The 23,499-nt window shown below is 52.2% G+C and overlaps 5 protein-coding genes across 5 annotated transcripts; 2 read left to right on the top strand and 3 right to left on the bottom strand.

Moving 5' to 3' along the window:
- Positions 1–3,507: 3,507 nt before the first annotated feature.
- On the bottom strand, positions 3,508–3,957 carry NECHADRAFT_75735 (uncharacterized protein; the record flags this gene model as incomplete). The annotated part of the gene is made up of 1 exon (XM_003053970.1): positions 3,508–3,957. The coding sequence occupies one exon, from the start codon at positions 3,955–3,957 to the stop codon at positions 3,508–3,510; it is 450 nt and encodes a 149-aa protein (XP_003054016.1).
- A 992-nt stretch (positions 3,958–4,949) lies between these two features.
- NECHADRAFT_75734 (uncharacterized protein) lies at positions 4,950–6,666 on the bottom strand (the record flags this gene model as incomplete). Its single annotated transcript, XM_003053969.1, has 4 exons — positions 4,950–5,628; positions 5,675–6,125; positions 6,175–6,534; positions 6,591–6,666. The coding sequence occupies 4 exons, from the start codon at positions 6,664–6,666 to the stop codon at positions 4,950–4,952; spliced, it is 1,566 nt and encodes a 521-aa protein (XP_003054015.1).
- A 766-nt stretch (positions 6,667–7,432) lies between these two features.
- Positions 7,433–8,496, top strand: NECHADRAFT_90563 (uncharacterized protein; the record flags this gene model as incomplete). Its single annotated transcript, XM_003054670.1, has 3 exons — positions 7,433–8,322; positions 8,380–8,398; positions 8,440–8,496. The coding sequence occupies 3 exons, from the start codon at positions 7,433–7,435 to the stop codon at positions 8,494–8,496; spliced, it is 966 nt and encodes a 321-aa protein (XP_003054716.1).
- A 3,096-nt stretch (positions 8,497–11,592) lies between these two features.
- On the top strand, positions 11,593–14,624 carry NECHADRAFT_99048 (uncharacterized protein; the record flags this gene model as incomplete). Its single annotated transcript, XM_003054669.1, has 3 exons — positions 11,593–11,724; positions 11,832–14,141; positions 14,190–14,624. 3 exons carry the CDS (start codon positions 11,593–11,595, stop codon positions 14,391–14,393), a joined length of 2,646 nt encoding a protein of 881 aa, XP_003054715.1. The 3' UTR covers positions 14,394–14,624.
- Positions 14,625–14,811: 187 nt separating this feature from the next.
- On the bottom strand, positions 14,812–22,733 carry NhNSP3 (uncharacterized protein; the record flags this gene model as incomplete). Its single annotated transcript, XM_003053968.1, has 2 exons — positions 14,812–19,920; positions 19,971–22,733. The coding sequence occupies 2 exons, from the start codon at positions 22,731–22,733 to the stop codon at positions 14,812–14,814; spliced, it is 7,872 nt and encodes a 2,623-aa protein (XP_003054014.1).
- Between the last annotated feature and the right edge of the window lie 766 nt (positions 22,734–23,499).

Raw genomic sequence — 23,499 nt, 5'->3', positions numbered from 1 at the left:
TACCGGTTCTTCCTTGGCACTCACTGGTCTGAGTGTCTACCGGCCCCAATTCCGCTCTAGTCCTTGTCTTCCGCGTATGGCGTTTTCTTCCTCTGGGTCCTGCCATGCCAATAGTGTCAAGTTATCTTACAAGGGGCGGGTTGTGGGCAAGAGTTCATATCGTCGTCGTCGTCGTCATTCATCTTGGACCAAAATATTGGATTTTGGGAACTTTGAGGTTCCACTCGATTGCAGTTGAGGGTGAGAAAAATAATGGGACGAACATGCCATGTTTCCGTTCGTTCGCTCGTTCCGTCCCCCCGTTCCCGTACCCGTCGCAACCGTGCCAGACGAAGGCTGCTTGCTAGCGGGATGCATCCACAAGGCCCAGGCCACGATCTAGCGGTTCCCGCCCTCTTGGGGAGGACGAAGCTAGAATGTTGCTGGTAAAGGTGAAAGTGACAGCTCAAGTTGTGGTTCTCTCGAGCTGGTGCAATGTTGCTCCGTGTCCGTACGGAATACGGAGGAGTGACATCCTTGGCATCATCCAACTTGTTGCAACTTGCTTATACGTCTTACTCCGTTCTCCGTGTCGACTTTTTTTCTCTGAGAGGGCAAAACCCCGCAGCATACCGTATTGGGGCTCAATAATTGATCGAAGAGGGACCTTTTGAATGGGGCCCGAGATTCAATAGCCCAGGTTCCGGGGACCACACACACACACACGCAAGCACAAGGCACGCACGGCACCGTCAGATGATGCCCCTGTAGACATCGACACAGAACTACGCAATTAACGCCCGTTTGAACTGTGCTCTACGAGTCAACCAACAGACTCCTCTCATCAGAGAAGGAGGAGGGGGGACGAGCCATGGCTCGTGAGACTGGGGACTCCATCATGCCACAGAAACCTTCTAGAACGGAGCAACCTGCCAAAGTAGTTGATGCATCCCGAGTCGGGCCTCATTACGTCGTCAACTCCGACTCTTTGACTTGAACGTTTCGGCTTCGGGCTCCTCTTTTATTGAGTTTTCCAGGGGTTTGGGCAAAAGGTTCCGCTCTCGGTTCCTGGACTAGCGTTGAGGGTCCCCCCATCGTGTTGGTCTCCATGAAGTGCCGTTTCCCACAACCGCGGCATTCGGGAATGAAGACAAGACCCCAAGAGAGAGAGCTCCACCTTGTTTGATACGTACGTAGCAGAGGGTTTGACCTTACTACGTAGTATACCAGATATGTGTGTGCGTGCGCGGTCCATTGCTTCACCGTTGGAATAATCTCCGACCGTGTTTCCCTTTCCCTCTATTAGAGGGATGCAACCCTGCGTTGGGGGGCTCGTCCATCTCGCACCCCACTACTCGTTCCGGAAACCGAAGCCGTGACCAGGGACAGGAAGACAGAGGGCAGCATCGATCATGGGAGTTTCAGACGAGGGGGGCGGTAAGTAAAAGCACGGAGCAGAAGGGGGGGCACGTCATACCTGGAGACCTGGAGAGTATCATGCCGAGGCATGAAAGAGCTTGATCAGAGCTGTTTGATGAGATACTTCCCAATCAAGACTTCAGCCCGAGAAGAATCAAGAGGCGAAGATCCATGGTGGTAAGGAGTAGTATCCGGAAGGCCCGGGTAGGAGATAGGGCCGCTGCAGAGACCGATGCAGCCGGTAGGGCTGTGGTTCTCTAGCAACATTCTAACCGCGGGATGGAACAATCTTTTGGAGTTGTGTAGCCGAAGTGAAAGGTCCATGATGTGTGCTGCAGGAAAGAATCACACCCTCTGTGAAAGCGACCATGCACGTTTCACTGTGCCTCGGGGCAACGAGCAGAATTAGGGCATTACTTTCAATATTCTTAGAGGCAACATCCCAGAAATGGAACCTGCAGAGGGAAAATGTGTATACGTGGTAAACGGCCCGTTTGTTCCATACTGTCGGTACCGCGGTGGACTGATGGAGAGGGGTGGGTTACGCAACTCTTCCAAGATTCTCATATGCGGTGTATCAAGCTTTTCTTTGCGGTAGACCAAATGCCGATCTTGATGGCACATTCCTTGCTTGGTTATGGGCTGTGTTATGCTGGTGGGTTTAGGTTGGCAAGGCTGGTCGGCAGTTGATACGACGCAGAGGGTTGGAAGCACGAGGAGTTACATACCTGCTTCTGGTATGACGTTGCCACTGCCCATGTCGTACGGGAGAGGTTGTGTTCTGGTGATGGTGAAACCAATGCTCTGTTTCGGTGTTGGAGAAAGGCGGGCAACTTTCTGTCGGCGAACCATCAGATCACGGATTCCATTGATTTAGCCGACCATACATAGCATTCCTCTCATAACTAACTACTGACGGGGATTCGGACTTGCTAGGCTCGATGTGAGAATGGCTGTTGACATAGGGTAGCTGAGGTTCCAGGATCTGGATGCGTGAGGGCTTCGTGCTTGGCCTATGTCCAGCTGGAACTCCCCAATTGTTCTCTCAGTTCCGCCCTCGTACTCTTGCATTAGTCCTAGAAAGTGTCTCTGAATGTGTAAGATGCCCTGCTCTTGTCTAGGGACAGCTAGAAGCACACCTGCCCTCTTGAGCTATCCATAGTCGGATTGATGACGACGCCGTTGCGAAAAGGCATGCCCACATACCGAGATGACACAACGGGTAAATACCAGTATACCGATTTCTCATAATTCTCGATCTCCAATAACCGGGGACTCGGGAGTTTAGAAAGCACAATACATTCCTCACCCTTCTCTTATCCCACGTGGTGGGTTCCCGCGAGCTTGGTATGCGGCTTCACTCTTGATGCTTGGACACATGACTTTTCACGAGCTCACTTTGAATTCCCTAGAAATAAGCGAGGAATGGCTGCGGGAGACTTCAGCTCCCCACACAATAATAACAAAGGGATCTATGTCCCGCGCGGCAGAGGAACGTAGATAAGATTTGCGTGACATTTTGAGCATGGGGAACTTGATGACTATCGATGAATGTCTAAAACACGCTTCATCCTAGCTTCAACTCTAATATGTGGGCAAGAAAAGCAAAGGGTCAAGTTTGCGAGTGAGCTGAGACTGAATATGTGGAACTCAAGGGATAGAACTGGAGCCGTGGGTTAACTACACTAGTTTAGACCGGCAGTTATCCTCGCTCCGCGTACTCCGTATGATTGAGACCATTGGGTATGTGCCGGCGTCCACGATAGCTGTAGCATTGATGTCGGTAAAGTTGGGGGAAACGTCGATCAAGCACCGCATCTCCCTTGACGGCTCAAGGGTTGAGGACACAAGGGCTGACACTTGTGGGTTGTGATACTGATGGCCTCTTTTGGAGACTCTATTGATGTCAAGAGAAAGAATGGGTCGTGGTAGTGGTCAATAGCAAAGGTAGTTGTTTACTGCAGTCTAGTCTACCACCTCATCTCGAATCCGCCCTCATGAAAAGGAGTGATAAAGTTGATCCAATCTTCCGCCATCATCCACCAAGTCCAATACTCGTCATCGTGCAACCCAACACCCAGGCACCCACCATTCCATAGTCTCGTAAACTTAGGGTATGCTCTCCTCAGCGTAGCTAGAAAAGAAAACCACTCCAGCCAAAAGAATAACCATAGAAGTCTTCCAAGGAAAACAATCCCCCTTCTTCTTTGCCTGAGCCTGCTGCTGTGCACTCATCATCGTCCCAAGCTCTGCTTTCAGCATGTCAAGCTCACCACGCAGCGCAGTATGATCTACAGCCTTGGTGCTGGCAGATTCCTCAACGAGGGACTCAAGCTCCTGGACGCGGTCCTTGTACTTGGCCACCTGGGAGGCCGTCTCGTCGAGCCGGGCCTCGTATGCGTCGAGCTGCCACTGTTGAACGTTGCGGGGGTCTAGCATGACCACGTTTCCGCCTGCGCCGCGGGGGGCGAAGCGGATGGGGGTTGCGGTGGTGTAGAGGCGCTCGTTGGGGGAGGACTCCTTGTTGGGAGTGTTTGTTTGGGAGGTTGTGTCAGACATGGTGGGAACAGTGGTGGTGTCCTGACTGTGTGTAGTTGTGATGACTCAAGAAGTGATGCTCGATGTGTGCTCAAGATGGGTGACAGAAGGTGCCAGATGCTCGCGTTGAGAAGTGAGAAGAGATGCTAGATGGCGATAGGAAACTCTCATACTTATATCTTTTCAGAGCGACCATCACATCTTATTGCAGTGTGACTTTTATCTCCTTTCATGACAGCTTGGCTTCATTCTGAAGCTCTCCTTGTTCCTTTGTTCAGGGCTTCACCGAAAAGAAGACGCAGCAGCTTGCACGAAACTTTTCATGCAAGTTGAGCATGCTTGGGGGAGAACCAAGGCTGAGGAAATTTTGTTGAAGTGTGTGCAAATTCTGGAGCCACTAGGCAGCTCACAACAAAGAACTGTGCAGAAGGTCTGAGGCATCCAGCAAGCTAAATGATAGGACAGGTCCAGGAGAACGACAGGGGATATATGAGAAATGATAGAGATTGTTTGTCGTCATGCTGGTTGCGCTGTTGTTGTTGTCATAAAACCCGCGTCCCATTTTCCAAAGGAGGCTGGCTGATCCTTTGTTCATCAGCTGGGCAGAACATCGACAAGCCATCCGAACAGGTCACGCAGTTCTGCTTCGCGTAGTTTTGTTCGATTTTTTTCTTTTTTTGCTGGTAGCTTGAGCCGGCTGCAGAATTCCTAGGCAATAGGAGCCTTGCAGCTGGCCTTTGTTCAGAGGAGCTGACGTATCTGCCGGTATCCTTTCTGTATGCTTGTCCAGGAATTTTGGGCAACCGCATGAAGCGCACGGCAAGGACTGCTTCATAACCTTTGATGCCGTGTTGGGCTGTTTGCTGTCATCAACCGGTGGTGCTGCTGGGATGAAGGCGTTAGATGAGGGACGTAAAGCCAGCACACGCCTAGACGTTGATATTGGACACTTCTTTGTCTCCTTTCGCATCGGAAATGACATGTCCCATTGCACAAGCCTAGACGTTGCCTGCTCACAGCACACGTCCCGTCTGAGCAGCTTCAAAAGCCTCGCTCCCAGCAAGATCGTGAATAATGTCAATCCACATGACCTCTTTGACGCGCTTCCGAACCTGGGACCACGTCTGCCGACCCGTCAAGCTCTGGATCGACTGCGCCAGCCATGGCGCCTTACTATCAAAGATGACCATGGAACCAATGAGGAGCAGCCACAGCTTGACGTTGGCAATGGCTTCTCCTTCAACTGGGATGGCTTCGATGGCTTCGCGCAGTTGTGAGGTGAACAAATCTGATTTGAGCTTGACGCCTTGGATTTGTAGAAAGATGGTGGACTCGTATGCCAAGAGACCTAGACGTATAGCCTCCCGAAGGGGATGTTCATCCAGTGTGTATTCAAGGACGAGTAGCCGGTACTGAACCGACAACATGATCTCTTGGAATATCTCAGGCTCTAGCTTTCGACGAGCAGGGATGAGCTGGTTGGCCAAAGCCGAAAAGTCTCGAAGATCTTTGAAAGCGCTCTTGAGCTTGTAGTCCCAGGAATCCATCATGCTCAGCAACGCCGCAGTCGTCGTCTGAAGATGGGGTGGCGCAGAGATGCCGTGCATCGTCTCGAGTAGTGGATGCCAAGTCGGTGTACCTCTGTAGAGCTCAGGTTTGCAGCCATTCCTGATGGACCAGCCGAGGTCGACCCTACCATCGTTAGCAGTTGACAAGCATGATATCCAGCATCACTTACCGACACAGCTTGATCTGCAACTGACGGTTGTCGTTGAATGCTTCTAGTCCACCTCTCAACCTAACGATATTCCGCAAGCCGTTCGAGTGAGCTTCAAACGCATCGACGTCCTCCATGGCATCCGCCATGACAGCCAGCTGAATCACCACAGCCGCAGTGACATCTTCGACCTGCTTGTCCGTGTCGTCAATCTTATCCTGGAGGAGTTGGATGGTCTGTCGAAGACGACTCCTTGTTTGTGACGAAAACGAGATGCCCCAGCCATTCTCGTAACTCTTGCGGCCTTTTGTCGTTCGCATTTCAAAGAGGTCCTGGAACGCGCTGACCATGAAGAGCACCGAGTGGAGATAGGTGGCATCTTGTAGGAGCCAGCGGAACCAGCAGACTTTTGTGCGGTCGGTTTCGAAGCACCATTCTACCGGATAGAGGGTGTCTTTGATGGTGGTAAGGACTGGGAAGTGTTAGGTGACTTGCAACGTGTGTGAGTGTGATGAGCTCACATCTGTATACGAGATACAGCGAGTTCCTATCCAGTGGAGTCGCAAAGTTGAAAAGAGTCAAGTCTGGAGGCGACAGCATACGAGCTATCAGAGACGGCGACTCAACCCACGCTCTGTACTGAAGGTGATCTCGGTAGTAGTCTGGAAATCGGGACACATCCATGCCTATATTCGGACGACCGGACTTGCCATCTCTCCGAGCCTCATCCTCCTCAATCTCGGGGTTAACCAAAACGACATCTCTAGAAGCCCCACGACGCTTGGTGTTCTTGCCGCGCATGACATGGCTGCGGATGAACTTGCGGGTCTCGGGGGCAGGTTTGCCCGCTGGATCAGAAGAGATGAACTCAAACTTTTTAGCTGCAGCGTATCAGGATGAGTAAAAAAGATCCCGGGTGAGGTCAGGTTAAGCATACGCGCCATCTTCCTAGCCCGTGGCTTCTGCCGGACAGGGAGCTGAGGGTCCGGAGTGGTGAAGAGGGGCTCAAGCATATTGGCCAGCGCGTGTCGTCGGTCTTAATTTGGTGTGTATTCTGACGTATGATGATCTCAAAGATGGCGTGAAATGGTATGAGAAGGAAAGAAAAGGGAGGGTTTGAGATTGTTAACTCTAAACGGACAACAGTTGATTCAAGGTGGAGCTGCGTTGGTGACGATATCCGTAGTTCCCCACGAGTGCCAAGACACGATTGTTTTCCTATTCGGGTTAGATCCGTGATGGTGCCCAGCAGGGCTGAATGATTGAGGCCATGTAGTCGAAATAAGACCGGCAGCCATAGCCAAAAATCATGATTGTAGTGTGTTCTTTATTTTTGCAGCACACCTCGGTGTTTCACTCTTTTCCCGACCGCAGCCTCTTGGACCAAAGTCCATACGCATCAATCCCGTAGTCCGGAGATAAGGCAGTCCCTTCACCCAACCGAAAGAAAATAGCATAACCCCTTGATTCCGAGCCTCAACTCCATGTCTCGGTACTCATTGATTACCCAAAAGGGCTGTCAGTCGAGCAATAGTCACATTTACCGAGCAGGCTGCACCGCCAAAATGGATGGCGTCAACACGTCTCGATTGCTTTCCGGTTTGGTCCTGGGCATGTTTCGCTGCGTAATTGATCAAGACATCTGATGTCTGTAAAGTGTTATATAAGGGAGTGCAAGTGTAGTCGTTTTGGAGATGAACAGACACATCATTCAACAATCATCAGTCAACAGACACCTCCTCTCACTCTCCAACTCCAAAAAAACACAACATCATCACAATGCCTCCCAAGTCCCTCGAACTAAAGCCAGACTCCTATCGCTTCTTCCAATCTCAATTCACCAAGCCTGTCTGGCCTCCCAAGGAAACCTCTCTCGCCAACGGTACTGGCATCATCACTGGTGCCAATGTCGGTCTTGGATTCGCTGCAGCCGAGGCCGTGCTCGCCCTCAACCTCAGTCACCTTGTAATCGCAGTCCGCACAGTCTCCAAGGGTGAGGCTGCAGCAGCCAAGCTCCGACGCAAGTTCCCCAAGGCCAAGATCGATGTGTGGCAGGTCGACATGCTCTCACACGAGAGCGTCCAGACATTTGCCAAAAAGTGTGAAACCCTGAATCGAATCGACTTTGCCATTCTCAACGCAGGCACTCAAAACATGGCCTTCACCAGGAGCCCTGAGGGTCACGAGTCCACGTTCCAGGTCAACTACCTCTCAACTGTCCTCCTCGCCACTCTCCTCCTGCCCACCCTCAAGAAAAAGGCACCGGCGGGAAAGCCAGGCCGTCTCACCATCGTCAACTCTGGAACATCACTAATGGTCAATGTGCCGGATCCAAAAGACGAGTCGGCGCTAGCGTGGTACGATGACGAGTCCAAGTTCTCACCTGCGAGCACGTACTGGTACTCCAAGGCTCTCGCGCACTTTTGGATCATCAAGCTGGCGGAGCGTGTCAATCCAGACGATGTTATCGTTAACCTTGTTGATCCGGGGTTGGTCAGAAGCACAGATCTACAGCGAAACGCCAACTTTATCGTACGCACCATCGCCTGGGTTGCCAAGTGGATCATTGCGCGATCTCTGGAGCAGGGAGCGAGCACTTTCGTAGATGCTGCTATTGTGAAGGGCAAGGAAACTCATGGTTCATATGTCATGGACTGGAAGATCTTTCAGTAAGTGTTCTTTAGCTCGGTTGGATGACAGATGCTAACAGTCACAGTTATACCAAGGCGGTGTATGAGGATTACGGTCTAGAACTCGCTGGTAAGATATGGGACGAGACTCTTCAGATGCTTTCATTTGTTGATGTTAATGGTATTCTAAACTCATTGTCGGAGAAGAAGTAAAGAGTAGAGGGATGGAATGAATGACCGGTGATACTGAGGGATGGGTTGTGTAAATGGGAGCTGTAACATACTTAATTAATTTCACATTGGACATAGATCAACTCAAACAATGGGCTTTACTGCCAAGAACTCGTATTATCTATCTGCCAATAGACATCAACTGATTGACAAGATGAATAGTCGTCGAGGCATCTTCTTGTAGGGTAAGCTGACACGGATCCTTGCCTGATGCCTTCAATTACCCGTTTAGGAAGGCGACCCTAAAATCATCCTAAGGCTCGACAAAAGGCATTCAACGATGAATCATACCAACAAAACATGCGCCAGACATTTCAACATGGACAAAAAGACAAACCACGACATTTCAACGCAAAAAGAAATGCATCTGAACGGCAAAAGAATAGGAATTGAATGAGTGCGACCATCGGGAATCGAACCCGACTCTAGCGCTTGGAAGGCGCTAATGCTAACCACTACACCATGATCGCTTATTGTTTGTTGAAAGTGGTAGTGTAAGAGCAGCTTATATCTGCAGCGGAGCACATTGGACACGAGTTTCCCCGGTGGGCCTCTCGGTTGGTGCTTCAAGATCTGTCCAGTTGGAGGTGCTTACGGCCTATCACAGTGGTTCGGATACTTTGTGTGCCAAGCACTCCTGGCAACACGGCACATTCACGACACAAGTGACGACAGCGGCGGTCTGCACAATTCTACGCTTACACACAACTGCCATGTCATGTCATCGAGTTTGAGGCTCACAAAAGGTCAATGCCGTTCGCTACTCCACGGGCCAAGACAAACCCTTAGCTTGTCACCTTTGCTTGGCAACTTGGCTGCTTGACACTGGTGCACGGAGGGGGAGGCTGGGCAGGGGAATCAAGCATTGCCATAGATTAGTGCGAATAGCTTCAAAGGCGGCCGACATTGCGTTTTCGCAAATGCTACAGTACGGGACGAGTCGATGGGCTGACGTGGACGGCATCTTGAACAAGTCCGATATGCCGGTAAACCGCGCAGGGCTGGGTTTGATCTTCTAGAAGAGGAGCCGTGATGATTCAGCACCCACGCAATCATCGTATTGGACGTGATCCTGCTGCATCCGGTCAGGTCAAGCCGGGTATTCGGCCATGCCCGTGGGATTCTCGCTATATGGAACAGGCAAAAAAAAAAAGGTTCTGCCCTCTCTCAGCTCCCCAATCTCACCACCAGATGAGATTGGATCGTGAACAGCGCAGCGCCGAGACGATCACGCCGTTATCCGTGCCGTTTGTTCCGAGTAGGGGTACGTACCCTTTTTGGCGATGCTACCTGAGTTTGAAGGTGTTGAATTGATGTTGATTCACGACAAAAGAGATGAAATATTTCGAGATGTTATCAATCTTTGAATTGACGCTTTTGCAACGAGATACAGCTGGCTTAGAAATAACTCCCCCAATGTTGAGGCGCAGTCAAATACCTTGCTTGCACCTTCTGTAGTAGGCCATCACGGAGTGGCCGGCCCCATCTCATCCCCCTTCCATCAAGCCAAATCCGTCCCGTCCCCCGTCCCCCGTCCCCGTTCCACTAGACCCAAGTCCCCCGGCCAAGAAAACTTGCGAGGCCAACCAGGAGCAGTGACTGATTCCTACCGCCTCATTCGTAGCCATTGACACACGTACCTCATTCTCCCGCGTCGCATGGAACCTGAAAGTCTCAGGTCCTTCATCCAGAGAGAGATACGTACCCTGTCTCTGGGCTGGGCTCTCTTGCCGAGTGCCGTCCTGGTGTGTGTGTGTCGCACACGGCTTGCTTCTGAGGGGAGGATGCGTACGCCGCCGTCTGTTGCACGACAAGAAAAAAAGGATACGAATCAATTCATCAATTCAAATTGGACTCGATTAGAATAGAGTAAGGCACATGCCGGCTTGAAACTTTGAACCTGATCTTCTAGATTTTGAACCAGATTTGGAGGGGAAGCCACCCCTCAGCACAAGCACAAGCATCCCCCAAAGACCAAGCCTCGTAAGAAGCCGTCTTTGCCGCTCCTTCCCTCTGACGCTGCGCTCACTCGCTCGCAAAGAGGCAGCTACGGCTCCCTAGTTCCGAGCCTGCACTTTCCTTCAGCGTCTTTCCCCTCAAAGAACCAGTGAACCCTCCCAAAAGCCCTGCTCTCAGCCACTCAAGGCGTGTCCCCCGTCTCCACCGAAAATCTCCTCCTGGCCGTCGCCGCCACTTCTTGTTCTTCTCCAAGACCAGGCCGCTTCCCCCAGTCTCAGTCTAGCCAGCCAGTGCGTGAGATACCTGCAGCCGGCGAAACTGGGCCCCTGGTCGCTTCCACGCGCGCTCTCTTGCCGGGTTCCTTGCGCATCCCGTCATTTCTCCCTCAACCGGCCTACCTCCAACTCCTCCAGTCCAGTACCAAGACTCCATCTCTTTGCCGGGCTCCGATTCCTCCCAACGACTCGACTCGACTCGACTTGTCTTTCTGCTTGCTTGCCAACCTGCATACGCACGCACGCATTCCCATCACCACGCGAGCACGGCAGCCAGCATCCGCGATACACACACGACACCGCACAGGAACCCAGCGCCACGAGTGCCGCGAGCCGACCAAGATCCGCCTGTCGGCCGCCTGTCCTTTCGTGGACACTCTAGACCCGACGAGACTCACGCTACAACCTCTCTGGACGCAGCAACTCAAAGACGCCTGTTTCCCCCCATCACTGGCATTCGTATTGTTTCATTCTTTTCCATCAACAGCATCGACATCGTCGCCGGTTCATCTCGACGATACTCCTCTTTGCCACTCTGAGGCCATCGCGACGTTACTGTTCGCAAGCACTCGCTCCACCAACCCGAGTCTCACCCACAGACAACCTCGCTCGTATCTGTCGCGAATTTCCATCGATTCGCTAGTCATTTGGCCATCATCAGTCTCTCTAGTTTGACTTTATAGGCCGACCCTGTTCCCTCGATTGAAGCGTCCCGAATCGTCATCGCCGCCCTTGCATCGCCGACTCCACGCGTCACACCCCTCGAGAGATATAGAGTGACTGCGCGAACTGCGGTTTCGTAACCCTGGAGGACTAGACCTAGAACTTTCATCGGCCCTTGGCCATGGCGGACAACGAGAAGAGGGTTTCCACCGGTGGGGTGTCAGAGGTCCCCGACGACCGCAATCCCCAGCAGCAATACCAAGAACAATATCAAGAACAGGTTATTGTCGATTCATCCTCCGAGTACAATGAGGTAATGAACCCCGACCTAGACTTTCCGAATCTGACCCCTACTGCTTCGGCGCTCCTCATACCTCTCGCTACCACAGACCAGTTGAATTAACCCGTGCACTTGAACAGTCCTTCTCCTACGATCAAGATGACATGCCCGACTACCATGCTGCCGAGCAGGACCTTCACGTCACCGAGGACGACCTGCTCGAGGCTCGCGAGCTCGCTTCCAAGTACACCCTCGAAGATGTCCGCGACATCATGGGCCGGGTCTACCGCATCCACGAAAAGGACCCCAACTTTCCTCTGACGGTTATCCAAAAGATCAAGGCCTTCCTCGAGAACGACGAACTCTTTACGCAACCCGAAAAGCACGAGAACCTGGTACAAGAGATGAAGCTGGAGGCTGCCCTCATCACCAACAACAGCCCGTATGCCGAAGTCCGAGCCGTGGTTGAGAACAAGGATGACACCTCGATTCCCTGCTCTACAATCCGCAGCTGGGCCATCGGTCTCACGTTTTCGGTGCTCCTCGCATTCACCAATCAGCTCTTCGATATTCGTCAACCTGCGATCCGTATCATGGCCAACGTTGCCCAGCTTCTGTCGTATCCCATTGGCAAGGGTTGTGAGAGGTGGCTCCCTGACCTTGGATTCACGTTCCTTGGTGTTCGTCATTCTCTCAACCCGGGCCCCTTCTCCAAGAAGGAGCACATGCTCATCACTATTATGGCCAACGTCGCATACAACACCCCGTATACCAACCTCATCATCTGGGTGCAGTATCTGCCACAATACTTTAACCAGCCATACGCCTCCCACTTCGCCTATCAGATCCTGATCGCACTCAGCACCAACTTCATTGGCTACGGAATGGCTGGCGTCTGCCGTCGTTTCTTGGTGTACCCCTCTTACTGCGTGTGGCCCGCGTCGCTGGTTACTATTGCGCTGAACTCGGCCTTCCACACTGATAACAACAGCCCGGTCCAAGGTCCCTTTTCCAAGATCTGGCGAGTCTCGCGAATCAAGTTCTTCTATGTCATGTTTGGCGCCATGTTCATCTGGTTCTGGTTGCCCAACTACCTGTGGACTTCGCTCTCCAACTTCAGCTGGATGAGTTGGATCGACCCCACCCACCGCGATCTCAGCACCATCACTGGTTTCAACAATGGCCTTGGCATCAACCCTTTCCCCACTTGGGACTGGAATGTCCTGTTGTGGGACTCGGCCGATCCTCTAATGGTCCCTTTCTTCAGCACGTTCAACCGCTTCGTTGGAGCCTTCATCTCCATGTGGGTTGTGCTGGGTCTGTGGTACAGCAACATCTACAACACCGGTTTCCTCCCCATCAACAGCAACCGTGTTTACGATCGCTTCGGTGAATTGTACAATGTCACTCGTGCCATCAATGACCGTGGTCTGTTTGATGCTGAAAAGTATGAGGACTACTCGCCCCCATTTTTGGGTGCTGGCAACGTGGTCATCTACATCTTCTTCTTTGGCATCTACACCTCGACGCTGACCTATGCCATCCTCTTTCACCGCCGTGAGATTGTGACTGGATTCAAGGGTCTCTTCAACAGCATGAGGAAGAAGAAGCCGACCGGAAACGATGAACTCCACGACCTTGATGTTCACACTCGCCTTATGAAGGCTTACCGTGAGGTGCCTGAATGGTGGTATATGGTGTGCCTTGTCTGCGCCATGGCCTTTGGTATTTCGGGCATTGCTGGCTGGGATACTCATACGTCGCCTGGTGTCATCTTCTACGGTCTTGCTCTTTGCCTCGTCTTTGTCATCCCCGTTGGCATCATCAAGGCTATGACGGGTATCGAGGTGACACTGACTGTGCTCGCCGAGTTTATTGGAGGATCCTTTGTCGAGGGCAATGCTCTGGCCATGAACTACTTCAAGTCATTCGGCTACGTCACATGCGCCCATGCCGTCATGTTCTCCAACGATCTCAAGCTTGCTCACTATGTCAAGATCCCTCCACGACACACATTCTTTGCCCAGATCGTGGCCACCTTTATCAGCACCTTTGTGTGCGTTGGTGTCCTCAACTTCCAGATGACTCAGATCCCTGATGTCTGTACCGAGGACGCCCGCTGGAAGATGTCTTGCCCCAGCGTCAACACCTTCTTTACCGCCTCGGTTCTCTGGGGTACTGTTGGCCCCAAGAAGATCTTTGGTGAGAACGGACTGTACACGGAAGTGCTTATCGGTTTCCCTCTGGGAGTCGTCGTCGTGTTGGCTGTCTGGTTACTGAACAAGAAGTTCCCCAACTGGACTTGGACTCGACAGATTCACCCCGTGGCCATCATGTACGGAGGCATTGTGTGGGCTCCGTACAACATGTCGTATGTCTGGCCTTCGGTGCCTATTGCGTACTTTTCCTGGATTTACCTCAAGTCACGATACCTCGGCTTGTGGTCCAAAGTAAGTCAAACTCTCTACTTTCACACTGAGCTATACTAACAATCCTAGTACAACTTTGTGCTCTCTGCAGCTTGGTCCTGCGGCATCGCCATTGCCGGAATCGTCATCTTCTTCGCCCTTCAGCTCGAGGGCACTGAGCTGAAGTGGTGGGGCAACACCATCAACTACGTGGGATGCGAGGATGATGCTTGCCCTCTTCAGCAGCTGAAGCCGGGCGAGTACTTTGGTCCTCGGGTGGGAGACTTTCACTAGGCTCTCACTGGATTCTCACCGAGTTTTGACATGATTTGATGATTTTTTAGCAATTGGTCTTGATGTTTTTGAGCGTGCTTTTTTGTTGTATTATGGGCATTTTTCGGATCTCCTGGTTAAACTCGTATACCCCAGTTGCGCTGAGTGACAGATATAGACTGTCTTATTATGACATTATAGAGGAGCCTTTGGGTCAGAATGAAATGATGAATTCATTTGGTGTAGATGTACGTGACTGTTTTGTGGCTTGATTCCTTGTTCAATGCTTGTCATGGGGTATCATTACTATGTCTATCTTGTCATGATATAATTACAGAAATATTGAAAACATGGGCGTCATATCCAACTGTGCCTTTCATAGGCCGGGATGATAAATAAATAGGTGACACATTTTGTCTTGTGTATGAGATTGGCCCCTTCACCTTAAGAAACGAGGAGTTATTGAACGACGTGGAAGTTCCAACACAGATCCCCAGATGGACTTTCGCTTATCAGCGTGAAAAGGACCGACTGGGCTTACTTCGACAACTTCTTCGATGGACCGACAGGATGACTCTGCGTCTTCAACTGATCTCCAAGACGAGTCTCCGATACTGCTTCGGTCAACTGGACTACCTCGACCACCAGAGTCATAGCTGAGGATGGTACCCTCAAGCTCAGCGATATGCTTCTCGTTCTCGGAAAGAAGACTACCGAGTCTTGGGACAGGGGCTGACTGTGCAGGAAGTTCTGCAACTGTTTTCCCGCGGGAGGCGCCGTCTAGTTCATGAACGCCATTAGACGGTAGCGAAGTGTCGCTGGTGGATTTCTTGGACTTGATCCACTCGCTAGCCTTTTGGCTCAAATCCTTCATACTGCTACGACCTCTCAGACCGAGAAAGCTCTTGCGCCATGAGACGGTGCGTTCGGACTGGGGACCGGATCTTGAATTGGGTCGTCGAAGGGTTGAAGATGCATCTGATTTAGGGGCGGGGGGAACAGGGAGGGCGAGTGTCCCGGCGGTGCGGAGGAGGTGGGTGATGTGTTCGAGCTGAGAAAGGCTGCTCGGGTTGGAGAGGATGTCTTCCACTCTGAGGGTGATGGTGTTGAGGTTGGGAATGTTGAGGGACCTCAGAGCCTGGTTGAGGTGCGTTGTGAGGGAGTGGGCAGAGAGGATAGACCTAGAGATGGCGTAGAAGGGGATAGTCTCGAGTTGACGCTGCGGGATGTTGGATGATGGCTTGATAACCTCGTTCCAAGCTCTAGCGATGGCCTTGTCCAGGTCCTTTCGCTGGGCTGGCTGTAGAACAACATCAACCGGGACATGCAGAGTGCTAGACTCCTTGGGAGGGAATGGAATCTGCTTCACCGAGCGACTGATTTCTTCAGCAGATTGAACCATGGGCTGGTGAATCGTGTCTGCATGGGTAAGAGTCTCCCAAGCAGCGACAAGAAGACTGAGGCAAGACTGCACAAACGAAGTAGACAGACGCTCTTCAGAGTATTTGATCTCGAGGGTGACACGATCAGCGCCCTCAACGGTCGAGCGGACAAACAAATGAGGAAAGTCCTGCGCTGGAGGATCGACAGTCTTGTATGTAAAAGTCATTCCATCAATGTTGAGCGTCGACGATCCATCAAGAGGCGACTTGACATCGTGCTGCACAATAGTGCTAAACTGAGTACACGCCCTCCAGTTGGTACACTCATTGACAAGCTCCTGAAAACCAAACATGTCAAAGCGAGCGTTGGACTGTCGCTGTTTTTGAACGCAGGCCATGAGATCGAGAGGTGTGCTATGGATGGCAGGAAACTGTACACGCACGGGGATGACGTTGGTCAGGGGGCCAACCATGCTGCTGAGGTCCATGGCAAACGGAGGAGGCACGTTTTGCGTGTGGATGACCTCGCCAAAGAGAACGTCGTTGACGCCGGAGAGGGTAGCTAGTACAATAGCCCAAGCAGCTTTGAGGGCGGTGTCGGGGGTCATGCCGTAGTCGACAAGACGGCCTTGAGAGGTGGTATGTTGAAGAGACTTGATCTGAGCCACGGCTGTTGGAGGAGTAGGTTTAATGTCATTGATAACATTGGTCATGGAAATGTTTTCGAGCTGACACTTCCAAAACTCCAAGCCCTGGTCACGGTTGATGCGTGAAGCACGGGTGTATTCGAGGAAGCTTGATCTGGGAGTTGTGCTGGCAGCTCCCTCGTAGAGAGAAACAAGGTCCTGAACGATGAGGTGCGACGAAGTGCTGTCTATCTGCGTCTTGCTCAGACGCATAATAAGCGTTCCCTGCTTGTTGGAGTCGAGAAAGGTGAATTGCGTGGCAGGAGTTCTTGGGTCAAAAGCAAAGCTCTGCTCTTCCTTGACAATAGTCTCAGTCATCTTGTCGAGCTTGGACTCGCAGGGATATGTCCTGAAGGGAGCCGGTGAAGCAAGATGGACCTGATAAACTCGATGTTCGTGCGCGACAAATGCTGTTCTGAGGGCAGGATGCATCGCTGTGAGATCATCACAAGCCGCCTCAAGCTTGGACAGCTTGAGCGGACCGTTGAACTTGATAACCAGACAAACAATGTCAGCACGGGAGCTAAACATGCCCAACTCGAGACTTCGAATCTGCTGAGACGACGCCTCGGTTACGTCGAGGATATTCCGAGGCGAGCAGTTGAGCTGAGGGGCAATCACATCTTTGACAAGTGCGTTGTCAAACTTGTCCATCGAAAAGGCTAGATGTGACGGGGTAAATATGTCCAGAGTCTTCTTTGTGGGCTTGTTGGACGACTCTGCAGCTCGACACATGTCGGTGAGAGAGACCTCGTTCAAGATGTCGAGAAGAGAAACATGAAGCCCGTACTTTCGACACGCAATAACGACTTCAGTAGCGAGGAGCTTGTTCCCACCGACAGAGAAGAAGTTGTCAGAGCCTTTGATCTCTCCAGGTGGGATGCGTAGTACACCAGCCCAGATAGACCTCATGACTTGCTCCGGCCGCGTTAGAGGGAGAGGCTTCTGGGCGAGGACAAGACGCTGGATCTCTGTTGGGTTGGGAACCGTGGACATGGCGAGGAGTTCTTGGCCGGACACCTGCGACACCATGCGCTGTAGCTTTCGGCGATTGACCTTCAAGGATGTAGACACAGGGAGTTCCTTGACGGGAATAAAAATTGACGGGATGCAGTGTCGAGGAATCTTGGGTGTATGAGGACCTGGGTTCTCAATCGACTCATCAAACATCTTTTTCGCAAGAAAAGTCCTCTCCCTGACACGCTCGCTAACATCGCAAAAGCTCCCTTGTCCATGAAAGAGTGTCGGATCGAGTTCGATAAAAGCAGCAAGAAAAGGAGCCGAATCTCTAGTCCTGATGGAGTCCACCACGACATCGATACCTTTGCCGAGACATCGACGGATATGCTGTTCTACCTCTGTCACGTCGATTGTTGAGCCATCTACCACAATGTCGTCGCGGATACTGGAGAGGAACTGGATGTTGCCGTTGTCTAGAAATCTCACACGGTGACCCGTCTTGAGATATCGAGCCTTCTGCTTTTCTCCTTGATAGGGAATGCTTGGAGCGACCAGGGGTCTATCAAGAGCAAACCGATGAGGTGTGACGAGGGGACTGTCAATGGCTAGTTCGCCAATGGCACCGACAGGCATGAGCTTCTTTGGATCCTCAGGGTTGAGAACCCAGAACCGACCCGTAACGGGCGGAGTGATGACGTTCAACGGGTTGTCCCTTGTGATCTCAGTGATGGAGATACCGAGGGGGCAAATATCCGGTGCTCCATAAGCAAGCAGAACATTGCGGCTCTCCAACCAAGGCCCATACGTGTCAGGGTCCAGTTTACGAGTTCGGAAGCAAACTGTCTGAAGAGACGGGACAGAAGCTGGAGCGATCCTACGGGCGAGTATACCCGTCATGTACGACCACGTAACTCCCATACGTGCCATGGCACCGGTGAGATCCTGGGCACGATCCTTTGCCGAGGGGATACAGATACAACCGCCGTGTACCATGGTGCCCAGAATCTCAACCAGCGAGATGTCGACGTTGAAGGCCGAGAGCTGTAGGACTCTGCTGAAGCTGTCCATTCTCAGGGCTTGACCCTGGCTCACAAAGATGGAGCACAACGAGGAGTGGGTGAAGAAGATGCTTCTCGAGGCACGAGGGCTGATGAAGACGCAGGCAGCCTGCTCAGGGCTGGCTTCACGTGCGAGCGACGACATGTGAGGGGGCAGATTGGCAAACAGGGTGTCGTTGACGATGACCAGGTTGAGTACCATGGCGCTGAGGTCGCGCCATGCTGTCTCAGCCGCGAGAACAATATGAGGCCTCAGGTGATCGATGGTCGACTTGACCGTGGCGGGGTCATGACAGTCGAGGGCCACAAAGCTGGCACCGGCCTGCATAACAGCGAGGAGCATGACGGGGGCCCAGTGGTTCTTGTCCAGCACAACAGGGACCGCCATACCAGGACCAACGCCAAGGTTCACAAGATACGTCCGTAACCTAGTGACCAGAGTGGACAGCAGAGCATATGACATATCTCCATCCCAAGAACAGACGGCCAGAGCATCAGGACGCGTGAGACTGTGCTGCAGAATAACATCATGGACACAAGCCGAAATCTTGCGAGACCTCTGAGTCGACTCCCAATCGTTGACCACAAGCTGTGCGTAATGGCGATCCGTAAATAGGTCGATTTCATCAACGGAACTGTCCGGGTTCTCCATAATGCGTTTCAGGGCCGCCTCAAAACTGCTAATGATACTTTGGGTCTGGTTATGTGAGAGATGTCGTGAGGTGAAGCTGACTTGGAGACGGCTGTTGGCAAAGATTGCAGTGAGGGAGAGGTCGCAGTCAGTCCTGCGTCCGGATGTCACAGGAGAAAGGACAAGGTCTGCTGCTCTGCGATTTTCCAGCGGGTTGTCCTCAAAAGGGTCAGAGTCTTGAAAGAACAAGCATGTGCTGAAAAGCTTTTCCTTCATCCGCATAGCGTGTTGAATCTTGGCCATAGTGACATTATCATGCTTGCGCGAAGTGGTGAATGATTCCCCCACAGACGCAAGACAAGCCCCGATCAAATAGTCAGGGCTAACCTCAATAGAGCACGGCAAGACAGTAGCAAAGCTGCCCACGACCTGATTGATACCGTCAAGGAGCTGCTCATCTCGACCACTAAACTGATACCCAAATGTGACATGGTCCGCCCCCACAAAGGAACGGAGGACCAACGCCCAAGCAAGCTGCACGACAGCATGGGGTTCGACGTGCTGTTGTGCGCAAAAGGCTTGGAGTTGAGGGCGTGTGACGTCGAGGGTATACGACTGAGATTGGAACGCGTCTCCTGACGAGGGCGAGAGGTGAGGGAACAAGCATGGCCTCGCGTGGGATAATCCGATCTTCCAGACTTCCATGCTGTAGGCTGTGTCGGTGGAGGAGACGTGGTACAGATACTTGCGGTGGAGGGCTTCGTTGTGTGTCGATTCTTCGCCTGAGTAGACTCTACTCAACTCTGTCACGAGTAGATCGAGACTCGCCAACTGTGGCCGTTAGCAACTATTCATCACTTGAACAATATGGGTTAACAAACATCGCAGATTGCCTGACTGGTATCCAACCTCACCAACGTCCTATCAGGGTTATGACACACTGAAAGACGATGTCGCGGTTCCGTCAATGGCATGTTCAGCTCTGGCAAAGTTGAGACGGCCTCATCAGGGTCTATCGATTCGATAAAAAGCATACTCGGCGATGCCTTCTTCAAAATGACCTGATCAAACAGTCCCTCCCGAGACACTCCATCAATGAATATACTCCGTAGAGCTGGCTTGTTGGTCACAATGGCCTCCCAAGCAGTACACAACCGTGCAGTATCGATCGAACGTCCCTGTCGTGCTCTCAGTTCGTAAACGGCGTGTACATTAAATGTGTCGATGTTTTGCGTCTGGGCGATGAGAACCTCCTGCTGGGATGGCGTCACGGGGTAGATAGTCTCGATATCTCGCACATTCGGAATAGGAACGCCTGCGAGTCGATCGGAAGTGAGTCTAGCGAGAGCTTTGTAAGATGATCTCAGTAGCGGTGCATCGGCCAGGGTGAGCTCGGGTTCATGGTTCTGGAGCTTGCCAATAGCTTCCAACACAAGACGCTCAAAGACCTGTACCCAAGTCTCAATCTTGTCCTGGTACTTGGCCGTCTTGTTGTATGTAAAATCCACCTGAGCCCCCGAAGCGTCCATCAGAACAGAAACTTCGAAGAGGGCTATCCTGCCCACTTCAGAGCCTGCTTCAGAAGTGAGAGAAGCCGTCTTCTGACCTGGCGCTATCACCGGCTCCAGGAGTCCGTTCTTTCGTTGAAGTTGCTCTGCCGTGTCCGCGCAATTAAACATGACTTCCACCGGTAGACTCGCAGCGGCGCCTTTTGAGGTGGAAAACTCGGCTGCAAAGTAAGGGATGCCTTCTCTAGGGACGGTTCGGCGTGTATCCTTGATAAGCTTAATGGCCTGGATTAGATCGATCGTCGAGTCGAGAAGGACGCCAATGGGACAAAGCGAAGCAAACCATCCGGTCGTGTCCATAATGTCGAGGTCTCCATCAAAAGCGCCTCGGCCGTGTTCCTGCTTCCATAACGTCGGGAGTGCTCTGTCGGGAAACATGTGAGAGAAAGAGAGTAGCAGTGCTGCGAGGAGAACATCGGCCGGCTCTGTCCGCAAGACGTTGGCGGATGCATTCTTCAGGATGTAGACTAGTTCCGGCGTTAGGGAAAAGGAAGATTGTTGGGTGTTGCCGTAGGTGTTGACTTCTTGTGTCAGATTCCAGTATTCGAGGTCGGCGGATAATACTTCGAAAGGGAGTGTCGGCTCAAATAATCGCTGGCTCATTTCGTAGTTTTGGTATTCGATCCAACGGGGGAAAGATGTTGATGGCTTGGATAGAGAAGTACCTCGTTGTAGCAGCTGGTCGAGATCGTGGATGATGATACGCCATGATAGAGGATCGACGATTAGATGGTGAGCCGTAAGATGTAGCATCTGCTTGTTCTCGTTTTGAATGTGTTGGACAGCAAAGACGGGTCCTTTGGTAGGGTTAATAGCAGCCTGCGCTCCCTCCACCAAACCCCGTATCTCATCGTCGTCAACATCAATATGGTGAGCGAAACGGTATGAACTTGAAGTCGCAGGAACAGTAACCTGGAGCCACTCCTGAAGAACCGGTCTGAAGCGAGCTCGAAGCATCTCATGCCTGGCAACCAAAGCCTCAACAGCCTTCTCGACGTGAGACGACTTAGCTCCACCTCTTACTCTGAGCATGACGCTCCGCGTGTACCGACACTCTGGCTCAGCAATCGACTCGCCCTTCTGCTTCAAAGCCTGAAAGTAAAGCTGCTGCATCGGTGAGAGTGGAAAACAAACCGTCTCACCCAGCTCCTCAGCATCGTGGACCACCAACATCGACTTTCGCGACTCAGCCCACGACTGCACCTTTTTCCGCCACTTGCCAGGACTGATGTCCCTCCGCCGCCGAGGCTCAGCGACCTGTATTCTCATGACCTCGTCGTATGTGGAATTGCTGATATCCTGAGCCCACACCTGAAGTCGTCGCACGTCTGGCTCTTGATTATCGGTGAAGGGCATGTACGTGAGAGGAATCCAAATCTGCGGCCGTCGAGAATCAGCAGCCCACTCCTGAACCGCCATCCGTAACGATCGCATCTCCTTCCTCTGCGCTTCCATCTCCCTCCTCGGCGGCAACGTGATCTCGTCAACTTCGGCCCCTGCCGTACTACCATTACTGGTTGCGATGCTGAGAAAGGCCACCAGCTGGCCGTCAAAGGGCCCCGCCTTGGGCGTCGCGAGACACACATTCTTGACCTTGGGAAAAGACCTGAGAAGACCGTCAAGACTGGACCTGATGGGTTTTATCGAGTCGTCGTCAGTGGACACGGAGTCGTAGCTGGACATGGAATCTGCCCACTTGCGACTCTTTGGCGAGAATACGTCATCATCGACCACAGGGCTTCGAATCGAATCTTCCGAGCTCAACGATGAATTGGTGGTGGAATCAAGAGGTAAAGGATCAGGGAAAGCCGTTATCCGCGTCTGCAGCTCAGCGAGCGTAGGACAATTCAAAACATCCTCGCTCTTGACGTCTATGCCCCTCCTCCTGCAGGCCAGCCGCAGAGCTTCCGCCTTGGTCTCGTCGCCGCCCAGTTCGCTAAAGGAGTCGTATAGGAGGATGTCATCTCTTGAGATGCCGAGGGTTTGGGCGACGGCCTGGATGAGGCGCTCCGGAGGGGGTTGGCTGTGCTGTTGTGAGAGTGGCTGCTGCTGCTGCTGTTGCTTCCCGAGAGACATTTTGAGCAATTGTCGCGGGTCGGGTTCCGGGCGTTACGGCATGTCTCTCGAATCCGACGCGACAGAAACAACGTCAGATTCAATTCAGTAAAAAATGTACTTTCAAGCAACTAAATCAAACAAAAAATGACAATCATCACTCGCCGGGACCGGCGTTGGTTCACGGGCGCTGCCAGACCAGACCCTTAAGTAGGTACCACGCTCTCGGTTGCTGATGGATCACGGCGCGGCATGGGACCCTTCCCCCCTTGCGGGTCCCTTTAACAGCGCCTCGTCGTCCCCCCCCCCAGGGAAGGATTGGGGGCTGAAAGAGACAGGGGAATTATCGCTCAGCCTTTGTTTGGTCTGCTCGGGTCGGGTACTTGATCCGCCCTCGATTTAGACGATGTTCTTGTTCTTTAATCTCAAGTCCGAGGTGGCGTGCGTTGAGTGCGAGGCAGGGAGAAGTCTTGTTTACACCGCCAACATGCTTCTATTCTCATGTAGGTACACCTGCTTTGTTCAATGTCACTGCGAGTAATATAACGACACGCATGAAATAGGGACTCAATGACGAATTCAGAGATTATATGGCTGATCACCTTCTAACCAAGTTGGGCGAGATGAATCGTGAAACCCAGACCCAACACCAACACTAGTAGATGCCGTCAAGATGCGAAAGCGGTCGTTATTTTGCGAGCTCTGGCGCCACTAGACAACCCGTACATCCGAACTATGGCTATTCAGGAATACTCTTGATGCCTCACAATATGATCAACGGTCGTGT

Source organism: Fusarium vanettenii, assembly GCF_000151355.1.
Source record: "Fusarium vanettenii 77-13-4 chromosome 1 genomic scaffold NECHAsca_1_chr1_3_0, whole genome shotgun sequence".
NCBI classification, from domain to species: domain Eukaryota; kingdom Fungi; phylum Ascomycota; class Sordariomycetes; order Hypocreales; family Nectriaceae; genus Fusarium; species Fusarium vanettenii.
The sequence above is the reverse complement of the archived record's forward strand: the minus strand, read 5'-3'. Positions and strand labels throughout refer to the sequence as shown.